The 10,949-nt window shown below is 48.0% G+C and overlaps 1 protein-coding gene across 2 annotated transcripts; it reads left to right on the top strand.

The window, feature by feature from the left end:
* Positions 1-218: 218 nt before the first annotated feature.
* Positions 219-8,350, top strand: amotl2a (angiomotin like 2a). 2 transcript variants are annotated; one of them, XM_034529873.1, is made up of 11 exons: positions 219-408; positions 1,091-1,870; positions 1,995-2,148; positions 2,703-2,847; positions 2,938-3,030; positions 4,616-4,911; positions 5,255-5,445; positions 5,529-5,630; positions 5,717-5,877; positions 6,202-6,369; positions 6,609-8,350. In XM_034529873.1, the coding sequence occupies exons 2-11, from the start codon at positions 1,158-1,160 to the stop codon at positions 6,683-6,685; spliced, it is 2,100 nt and encodes a 699-aa protein (XP_034385764.1). In that variant the 5' UTR covers positions 219-408; positions 1,091-1,157; the 3' UTR covers positions 6,686-8,350. The 2 variants fall into 2 exon arrangements, with proteins under 2 accessions (XP_034385764.1, XP_034385765.1); XM_034529874.1 differs by having other exon boundaries at positions 243-408; positions 1,998-2,148; positions 6,609-8,346.
* The last annotated feature ends 2,599 nt before the right edge of the window (positions 8,351-10,949 follow it).

Here is a 10,949-nt window from a genome sequence, read left to right as displayed (position 1 = left end):
TCCCTCTCCCCTCTCCTCTCCTCTCCCCCCTCTCCCCCCCCCCCTCCTCTCCTCCCCCTCTCCTCCTTCTCCCCCCTCTCCCCCCTCTCCTCTCCTCTCCCCTCCCCCTCTCCTCTTTTGATCCCACAGGGACTTGGAGCCTTTACATTCCAGTCATTCCAGCCGCAGCGAACAATCAGCCCTCAGTTATTTATTCGTGCAGCTCGCAGCTTCGGTCCGCTCAGTCTGCTGCTGGCCGTCGGTGCGCTCACACGCACGCTCGCGTTACGCTACGTTACGTTACATGAGGGAAAACGGAGGAAAAGGAACTTGTGGACATTGTTGAGCTGCGCGCGGACTACTTTGGAGATCACGCCGCCGTTTCCCGTTCCCCGTTCCCCGTTCCCCGTGCGATGAGACGGTCGTTCGGTGAGTTTCCACGCGTGTGTTCATCTGTCGTCGTCGGACGGCCGAGAACCAGAAGCCTCGCGCGGCTTCGACCGGCGCGTTCATCGTGCGAGGTTGTGTTTTAATCCCGACGGGAAAATCAAATGTCGTTATTGTTGTCTAGTGAAGAGCGCCACCTTTACCGGACCGGATCGTCATTTCTACGCATATTCCACATTTAAAATAAAGTGAATCTCAAAGTTTGAGTTTCTGATATATATATATATAAATAAATTCCTACAAGGTGCTTTTAGAGACCGGGATTTTTCCCTTCCATATTTCCCATATGCATGTTTCCTGTAGTCTTGGTTTTTTGCACATCAAATGTGGGTCCATCCAGTCCGTTTGTCTGTGGGAAGTCTGTGTTGTTTATTAGTGACTGTGTTGGTATTACACTTGTGTCTGGCTGGAGAAAGCTAAACCTTTTTTTTTTAAGTGTGTGGGCAATAAAACTCAATCTGCACTGACATCACTGCCAGGGGTATTTCCAGCAGCACGTACAGCTAAAGTCAGCGTGTCATAGAAGATGTTGGCTCCTGCCTGCGGATCACGACTGAACATATTTACCATTAGTAGTAGTTTTGAGGATAATCACGGGGTTGAGGAGGAAGCCTGGAAATAAAATACTGATCTGATGAGATGTATGTTATTGTTTTTCCCTCAGGTTTGTGAAGTGCCCTTAAACTGCCACCTCTAGGCTGTTTGTTCTTGCCCATTTCCCACTGATTGACATGAGAACCGCTGACGGCTCATCTGGAACGGTCCTGCACCGTCTCATCCAAGAGCAGCTCCGCTACGGCAACCTGACGGACACGCGCACGCTCCTGGCTATCCAGCAGCAGGCCTTGCGTGGAGGCAGCGGCGGCGGGGGTACCGGCAGTCCTCGCTCGTCTCTGGAGAGCTTGACTCAGGAGGAGCCCCAGTACATGCAGATGTCCACACGCCAGGAGCCCCAGGGCCAGGAGCACCAGGGGGACTGCTTGCATACAGAGAGTCAGGTTTGCCGCCTGTACCAGCTTCATGGAGAGGAGCTGCCCACGTACGAGGAGGCGAAGGCTCACTCCCAGTACCTGATCTCCCAGAAGGGGCAGGAGGGGCCCGGCGTGGACATCATGGGGAGCTGCGGTGAGGGGCAGTGGGATTTGAAAAGGGAGCACGCTCGCTCCCTCAGCGAGAGGCTCATGCAGCTCTCTCTGGAGAGAAACGGCCTCAGAGACAGTCTGGCCATGAGCTCTTCAAACAGCTATCCACGGCTGCATGACGATATGGCAAATGCTGCGGCGGTCGACAGGCAGGCGGCCCAACAGTGCGTGGACCAGCGCGGGCCGCCCCCGGGCTACCCTCTGTTCGCCAGACTTCCTGGATACATGCTCAGCCACTCCCAGGAGCACGGGCAGTACTACAGAGACCCTCCCCCCCCCTTCTACTCCCACCAGCAGCACAGGTAACCGCGAAGGATGGTGGCGGATTTGTTTTGAATGCCAGATAAAAACGACTTTGTTCAAGCGTTCCTAAGGCCGTGCGTGTTTTCACCAGCGTTGTAATGAGTTACCTGTGTCTCTCCTCAGCAGGTACCCGTCGGCTCAGTCCCAGGGGGCCCCCAACGGCATCGCCGCAGCCCCCGGCAACGGCATGGCTCAGGCCGACGTGTTGGTCCGGGAGAACGAGCGGCTCAGGAAGGAGCTGGAGGCCCACGCCGAGAAGGCGGCCAGGCTGCAGAAGGTGAGGGAACAAGGCGGTTGGGCTGGAACGCAGCTGTTGGCTCCCAGAGGGTGTGGACATCGTTAAAAAAAGAAAACAATGCTTTCCTTGCCAGTACATGTCGGGGTGATGAGCTGTCTGGCAGGTGGAGGACATTAAGAGGGGCTAGAGCCCAGTGTTTGGGTCACTACGGGGTGAAGACTTTTATTTTTTAAATCAGATTTATCGTAATGATCTGTAAACTTTTCCGAAATGTGCTCTGGAGTAAGGTGTGTTGGGAGTTTTCTCTCCTCTTTTTGTCTTTGAAAGGAGATAAATGCCTTCGACACTTGGGGACAAGTGTTTGCTCAGGAATGTGGATTCCTGCTTTACAGTTGCGCAAAGTGTTAAAAAGCCATTTGCCTGTAAGCAGTAAAAGGAGCAAAAAGAAGAAGAAAGGCGTCATTTGTACAGATGACTAATTGGCCTAACTAATTGATATGAACAACTGAACTAAAACATTAACCACATTCCAGACAATGAATGGGGATGCCTCTCCCGCAGACTAATCATCTTCCTTGTGTTTTCTTCCCCAGTTGGAGCTGGAGATCCAAAGGATATCTGAAGCGTATGAGACTCTGATGAAAGGCTCTGCCAAGCGGGAGACTCTGGAGAAAACAATGAGGAATAAACTAGAGGCCGAGATTAAGAGGATGCACGACTTCAACAGGGATCTGAGAGGTACGGCCCGTTCATGTGTCAGTAACTCGCTGCCGGCCTATTAAATGTAACCCAGTGTGTGTAACCGCTTGTTTGTTTCCCTTTGTGCAGATCAGCTCGACTCCGCCACCAGACAGCGGGCGGCCAGGGAGGCCGAGTGTTCGGACCAGAGACAGCATGTCTTTGTCAAGCTGCTGGAGCAAAGTGAGTTCTTTTTTAAATAATTCTGACATCCGCTTCTCACAACGTGTCTCGTGACAGAAAAGAGTTACGGATCTATTTAATTTTTTTTTTTTAAGTAACACAATTTGATGAATCGCCATGTGGCGTTCTTTTTTAGGTATTTCAGGCTGTCTTGGTATTAGGAATGCCTCCCCCCTCCCATTACATTACATTACATTACATTACATTACATGTCATTTAGCTGACGCTTTTATTCAAAGCCTTACAATAAGTGCATTAAACCATGAGTCCAAACTCAGAACAACAAGAATCAAGAAAGTACAATTTCTTCAATAAAGTTAAACTACAAAGTGCTATCAGTAAGAGACATTTAAATGCTACTAAAGTGTTACTATCGCTCTACCTTCCCTATTCAAGGTATAGTCGAAAAAGATGTGTTTTTAGTTTGCGACGGAAGATGTAGAGACTTTCTGCTGTCCTCCCATCACTGCTGACTTCTCTCCTCAAGGGGAACTAATGAGCCTGGGGCTCCGGGGCGTCCCGGCCCAACTCAAGATGACCCCTGGCCAGCTCGCTCTCCTTGTTTGGGCATTTCTTTACCTCCATGGTCTCACCGTGATCGGCCGGACTATTTCTTTACTCCTTGCATGTCCTGTGCAGGGATGTGCTGCCAAGTAAACCCAGCCACCTATGTTTACTCATTTATGTTTTTTATTTGACAAACACCATTCTCATTTGGACGGATTTGTGAATGATTTTTCTGACAAATTTTTGCCTCCTTCGACATATCTGCCAGTAAGATTTAATGCTGTAGTTCCATAAACAGCCATACATTACCACGCTGCTGGGATGGCTGTTGCTCTTCCCCGGGTATTTTAAACAGCCGTGCGACTGTTGAGCCTTCAGGCTCAACATCAAGATCGGTTCTCCGTCCCGTCTTCCTGGAAAGCGTTATCGGAACAACAGGGGCAAAGCCGTGATTAAATCCCAGTAGGGGGATGTGTCCTGTAAATATGTTTTTTTGTTGCAAGGAGCCTTCGATTTATATTTGGAGCTGCTTGTTTACTTCACGTCCCTAGAAGCATTCCAGAGCTTTTCCCCCAGTACAAAGCTATGCCTGTGTGCGTAAGTGGATAAGAGGAAGTCTGCATTCCCTCCACAGGCATGCACTCGTGTTGTGTAATCAACCCCCTCTTTAAAGTGGCACAACAGATAAACTGGCTTTCTCCTCATTTCAACACAGACTGGCTTTTAATTCGCAAATAAGATTAATTGAATGATAATTGCGAGTTTACAGTACAGCAAAGTGGTTGTGATTCATTTTTATTGCAGAAGACGTGGTTGTCTGTCGTTAAACCGCATGCCTTGACTGCGGGGTGTGTGTGTGTGTGTGTGTGTGTGAGAGAATGTCTCTTTTTGGGCCACATTCCATTCACTCAGTGACTCACAGAGCCACTTTGTTTATATACAGTACACTCTTCTCTGGCATTCATCTGACCTCTTCTCCAAGGCGGTCCCAGGACCATAGTCCCCCCCAACCTCATATATCCCAGGATCATGTCCCTGTTCCTTACCCCCCCACCCTTTCTGTTGTTGTGCGTCTTAGATGAAGAGCAGCAGAGGGAGCGTGAACAACTGGAGAGGCAGATACAGCAGCTGCGCGTCTCCGGGGAGGAGGGCCAGCGGCGGCGGGAGCTGCTGGAGCAGGCGCTGGCCTCGACGCAGGCCCGCAACCGGCAGCTGGAGGAAGAGCTGCAGAGGAAGAGGGCCTACGTCGCGAAGGTGGAGCGGCTGCAGAGCGCGCTGGCTCAGCTGCAGGCGGCGTGCGAGAAGAGGGAGGAGCTGGAGCTGCGACTGCGCACACGACTGGAGCAGGAACTGAAAAGCCTTCGGGCCCAGCAGGTGAGGGGAGGAAGGCGTCACACGTGTCTGTCGGTCACTCCAAGGAACATTTCAACACTTTGGAAGATAACCGTGTACATAAGGCGAGAAGATTGATTAGCCTAGCTTAGCATACGCCTGGTTTTATCCAAAAGAAAAGAAAAACCTTTTGCGTGGCTGAAGGTCACTAATTGGCATTGCATATCTGGTTGATTCAATCCATACGCTAGCAGTTTCCCCTGGTGTTCAGTCTTTACGCTAAGCTGATGAGAGAGTTGTGTCACTTTTAGCAAAATATCAAACTATTAATTTAAATCGAAGGTGTTTGTTTCCTAATGTTGACGACGGCCGTCTATTATCTCAGTCTCGGAGACAGGCAGCTGACCCCACGGCTTCGGAACCGAGCTCCTCCACGCTGCTGCAGCAGCTGAGGGAGAAAGAGGAGCGCGTTCTGGCCCTGGAGGCCGACATCACCAAGTGGGAGCAGAAGTACCTGGAGGAGAGCACCATGAGGCAGTTTGCAATGGACGCCGCCGCCACTGCTGCAGCACAGCGGTACGGCAAAACACGGAACATCAATGTCATTGAAGTTTCTCTGAAGTTTTTTTATTTGTAACGCTCTTCTATTTTCTTTGCAGAGATACAACCATCATTAATCACTCGCCTCGACATTCACCAAACAGCAGTTTCAATGACGACCTGCCTTTGGCGAGCCACAGACATCAGGAGATGGAGAACAGGTAACCATCTGTCCGCGTGCGTCCCTGTTAGACACCGCCTGCTTCTTTGGGTTTCTGATCTAATGGGGTGCTTCCATGTGTTTTAGGATTCGCGCGCTTCACGCTCAGCTCCTGGAGAAAGATGCTGTGATCAAAGTCATCCAGCAGCGCTCCAGATGGGAGCAGGGCAAGCTGGAGAAACAGGGGCTTCGTCTCGCCAGGTCCGTTCCCTCCATCAACACCGTGACCAGCAGCACCGAGAGTAAAGGTGAGTGCGAGACGTTTGCCCCGCGCGCTTCATCCAACATCCGAGGAATTTTGAATCCACAATGACACGTGCTATCAAGCGACAACTGGCAGACTGGTCAGCGTCGCCAGACAGAATGTGCACATCCTAAAAAGAAACCAAGTATTGAGTCGGAGACAACCTTTTCCTGTCCCCCGAATGGACAACGTGTTTTTAAAATTGGAATGCATATCATCTCTCACTCCAGAATAGCCCGATCCAGAATAGTCATGGGAAGAACCCGGCGGGGCAGATGTTCAGGAGCGGGTAAATTAAGCAGCCTCCTTTCTTTGTCCGCATTTGTAGGAAAGAGCCTCTCGGATGACCAGACAGGCGCCACTGCGCTGCAACCCCGGCCACTCGTGGGGCCCAGGGCCCCGAGCCGAGACTCCAGCACCCAAAGTGACGAGGCCCTGCTGGAGCCTGAGCTCACGGCAGAGCCGATGTCTGAGGGCATCTCAGCAGCTACAACTGGTGGGTTTAGTGGCATGCGACACCCAATCACCACCACACAAACAACTGTTCATTCTAACAGGCAGCCCTTTGACCCGTGTCCTATTTGACCACTATTTTAAAGTGTAACCAGACCCAGGATCAGGACACACTGAGGATGCACTGTTGTCGCTAATGACTTTCAATTAAACAGCGTGCAGCTTTGATAATAGCCAATTGCATTTGCATCAGCTAATCCGCTAATTTTATCTTCCCTGTAGACGCCTCGGAGGAGCCGCTCAAGACATTCAAGAGCATCAGCAGCTCAGAGGCAGAGGTGGTTGAAATCCTCATTTAATACGACTTCAACGGCGACACGGACTTTTGGCCGAGGCGTCGAAGGCCTTCCTCCACGTCTGAGCGAAGCCAGTCCTCCGACGTGAGCGGAGCAGTCTTCAAGCCCACTCGAACATGCAGAGTCCAGGATCGTTGGTGAGGAGAGCTGAGCTCTCCTCCATTCACAAACTCTGACATTTGCCTCGAGTCTGAATTTTCCAAGGTACCTGGACAGAATTCTGCTGTGATAGGAACTTTTTTTGTTTTCTTTTTCGCATGCTACTTTGTTTTTTGTTATATGTATTGTATTTATATTTGTAAACGCTGCTCATATTGTGATGTTACTTTTTATGTTTGAGAGGTGAGAAGAACCAGAATCACTTGCTTTGCTCCGCTCCACCTAATTTATATAAAGTTATACTCTCCTCTCTGGATTAAGTGTGCAACCCTTCTATGTTTGGTCGGGTTTATTTTGAAGTTCCAGTAGCGAGCCAGTTACCGTGTCCTCTGAAAGTAATATTTCTAATATAAGCATCCTCTGCTGTCCATGCCATGTTTGGGGATTATGCTGTGTAACAGAACGACTCAAACCTAAATTCCCAGTTGCTCTTCTCTTTTAAAATACATTCGGGGGCCCTGCTCACGCCTCAGAGGAAGATTTAGAAACTTTCAAACTCTCTTTAAAAAAAAACCTGCGAGGATTGACGGGCGTTTCACGGGGGTCTAATTTTTCCAGATCCCGGGTTAATGTTCGGGGGCCTCACATGGCGACTGCCCAGCATTTTAGCTCCCCTCCGCTGACACGGCGGTGCTAATCTTCTCACATTCCCTCGCTGAGGGAATGCTCCCTTTAAAGAAAAAGGCTATCTAAAGTCTGACCCCTCGCCCTTGTTAAAATGGCACGCATTCTCCACATGATTCTCTTTCTAGGTCCGTTTATTTCGTCCGAGTCGTGGTAGCTGGTTCTACCCCGAAACGGTCAACTATAATTGGCCTGCATTTGCTACAATATTTGTTGTCCCCATCACTGCTCAAGTATCCCACATATCTGAGTGGACTGTGTCCTTACTTCTATTTATTTCTCCTGGCATAGTGTCGGATCACTGAACACTGCTGAATGTAGACTCCTGTTTTGTATTTAACTGGAATGTGCCACAACTCATCTTTGGAGGGGGGATACCGCTAAGCTAATATCTTATATTAGAGTTGTCAGTTTCCGTCTTGACAACATTATTAACGGGAGTAGTGTTTGAAGTTCCACAAACCGCACGTGAAATCTGACATTTGACTGGTATTCCCCACATGTCCCGTCTCAATGCGTTTGCTGGTCAATGCACTGTGTTTAAGTTAATGCCCCTTCACTTTTTTCCTGTTTTTAACTTTTTTTGGAATGTGTTTACATGAATGGCTATTTGAAGTGAGAGAAGTTAATATATTTTGTAGTTGTTGTTTTTTTCATTCATATACTATATTCCTTTTGTTTTCTGGTGCCAAAGATGTACTCTACTTTTAAGTTATAATCGATGACAAATACAAAAGGTCCTGTTTAGGTGCCTTGCTTCAGCTGGTTGACCCATTTTGATGTTGATGAACTATTGTAAAGGAAACATTTGTATGTATGCCTTAACATTTCACTGTAATAGATTACAATTCTTAATATATGTCTGATAAAAGGCTTTCTGTTATGATGTGTTGCACTGGTTTCAATACAGTTTGTATGGAATTCATCTACATAAGACCCCCCCCCATTCAAGACTATCACGGTTTGGTCATTCAATACCGGTATTAGTCTGAATTAGCCATGTCGCACCACCGTATTTCTACAGTGGCCCAGAACGGACAAACCAAACACTGCCACTAGAGAGAGACATTTGCATTTTGACGTTACGTGAAGGCCACTGTAGAGTAGCCAAAGCAGAGGGTATTCACCACTACATCCCACATGTTCTTTTGAGGATATATTGGCCTTACAGCAAGGTCCAACAGGTTTGCTATTTTATTGCTAACACGTAAGGGCTCTATCGAAATATCAGCCCCAGTATTCAGAACTTCAGAGTTCAGTTAATCCAATTGGCTGACTTCTGAAAACCCAAATAAACTGTACAATTGTAAATGTAATGCACGTTAGATGTTAGGCAAGCCGATGTAACTTTGAGATAACGCATGGGAAAGCCCGGAGCTAAAACAAGAGTCACAACTAAAGTTAGCTAACGTTAGCCACGATGAGCAACTGGCCATACCAGACAGACTAAGACTTCTTATCGCTGAAGAAGACTTAAAGAAGAATAGCATTAGCATGAAACATCGCTAATGTAGCTCCAGTGTGCTGCCTGCAACAGTTTTTGGACGTGCGCGACCACATTGTTTGTCGTTATCTTTGGCGCGATGTGGCTTTTGAGCTCCATGTTTGTGACAACACTATCACAATTGAGTAAAACATCATGAATTCCAACTTCACTTTTCCATCAAGATCCCCTCATGTTGTTCGCCACAAAAGCATTCATCCTCACCTGACTGACGCAACATACAGCTGGTGGTCTGTTTTTAGTGGCGCTGTGGTCTGCACATCAAATCCTCTCATCATAAACAGATCTTTGTTCACATGATGTAGAGTTTCAAACCTGCCCAACGTTATCTTTGTGTTTGACGTGTGTAGCCGACTTACAAGAAGTTGATTGTAAAGCCCTCTGAGGCAAATTTGTAATTTATGATATTGGGCTATACAAAATAAACTGAATTGAATTGATGCGCCCTTTAAATTCAAAGATGTTCCTGTACACTTGGACATTTAATGTGAACACCTTTGCCTTCCTTCTTCCCACCTGGTGAGCTTGGGAAGGCATTCCACAGATGCCATACATTTTGCTCCCGCTGCCTTTACTCTTCTCAGCTCGGAAAGGACGCGATAATAAATCTTCATCTGCTGAATGGCTTTTTTTCCAGCTGGGACACATGTGGCACCTAGGCGTCTGTAATTTACCATTATTTTGGTCCCCCGTTCGTGCTCAGACAGATCACATTTCAGACGTTTCCTCCTGCCACTGATGTCGGGACACATGTAAGACGAGAGCCCCCGTTAATCTGTGAGAAAGTAAGTGGGTTCTGTAGGTGAAAGGTTATGATGATGTGACTCCGGCGCAGTGCCGAGTTTGAACAGCGCCACGCGGGGAGGATCATTCCTGGGGACGCTCAGGTGTCCTATTAGAAAGAAAAATGAAATTCATTCCACACACACAGCTCTAGGAGTCCTGCAGGAATGACTATGACTGTTGTAGTGACTGTTGCATTTATCTATTTCATTTCACCACTTCGACTCCCAGTTACCGTGAATGTTTCTCACTTGGACAGAAGCATCATGTCATGGCGGATCAAGAAAACAATGTCAATGAGGTTGTTCTGAGATAAAGAGTCATGTGGAAATAATGTGCATTCTCAACATGCTCTCCGTATGTACGTGCCCTGCTGATGTTGGTCTTGCCTCCACATTTATTGCACTTTTCAAGTCATGCCTTATAGAAATGTGTGTAAACCACAGCATCTGGCAGCGATAGAAGGGACAATTGGCAAGAAATCTTCTGTCTCCTTTCGGAGCCTTTGGAGCACATTTTGCACTAAAAGCCTGTGCAAAGTACTTGGAAAAGAAAATAACTGCGAAGCTCTGTGTTTTGTCTTAATTTCCATAGAGATTCCAAAACTTCCTGCCTGCAGCAGTCATGGAATGTGTACCCGCCCCCTTAACTTTTCCACATAAATCAGGGCACCGTTCCTCTAATTTTAGGGCTGTTATTGAGATGAAGCAAACCCTCTCAGATAGCAGGCTACTTGCGGCAACATTTTGAGGGCCATGTGCGAGTGTGTGGCTGCTGGGCCAAAGGAATGAAGCTGTTTTGCTCTGGGTGTTGACTGTGGCCGAGCAGCGGCGAGAGAACCACACTTGTTCTGCTTTTCTGCAACCCCTCCCTCCACTTCTCACTCCGAGAGATAAGCCACAGTGTTTAGTGTCTTTCGGCTCATTGTTTTGGTTTTACGGCCTTAACTGTTTTGGTTCGGTCTTTAGCAGCACGCTGTACACTACCTCTCAGTGGAGACCTCCGCCGCTGAGAAATGTCAAATGGCCACTTGAGGCAGGATCCCTAGACCTCCACGTTAAAAAGGCACAATTTCACAGCAGAAAAAAACATGTTTACAGCCTGGTACAAAAAATTAGATTTTGGTCTCAGCTAATTTCCTGTACGGGGCGTGTATGTTTATACAACTCACACGTTTAGATTATATTAAGGATTAAA

The sequence above is a fragment of the Cyclopterus lumpus genome, chromosome 4 (genome assembly GCF_009769545.1).
Source record: "Cyclopterus lumpus isolate fCycLum1 chromosome 4, fCycLum1.pri, whole genome shotgun sequence".
Lineage (NCBI taxonomy): Eukaryota > Metazoa > Chordata > Actinopteri > Perciformes > Cyclopteridae > Cyclopterus > Cyclopterus lumpus.
Note: the sequence above shows the minus strand (reverse complement) of the source record. Positions and strands in the feature narration are given on the sequence as shown.

Coding starts and splice junctions, on each gene's coding strand:
- amotl2a (XM_034529873.1), top strand. CDS start 1,158: ATGAGAACCGCTGACGGCTCATCTGGAACGGTCCTGCACCGTCTCATC. Junction 5,631..5,716: donor CATCAGGAGATGGAGAACAG/GTAACCATCTGT, acceptor CATGTGTTTTAG/GATTCGCGCGCTTCACGCTC. Junction 6,370..6,608: donor CATCTCAGCAGCTACAACTG/GTGGGTTTAGTG, acceptor TCTTCCCTGTAG/ACGCCTCGGAGGAGCCGCTC.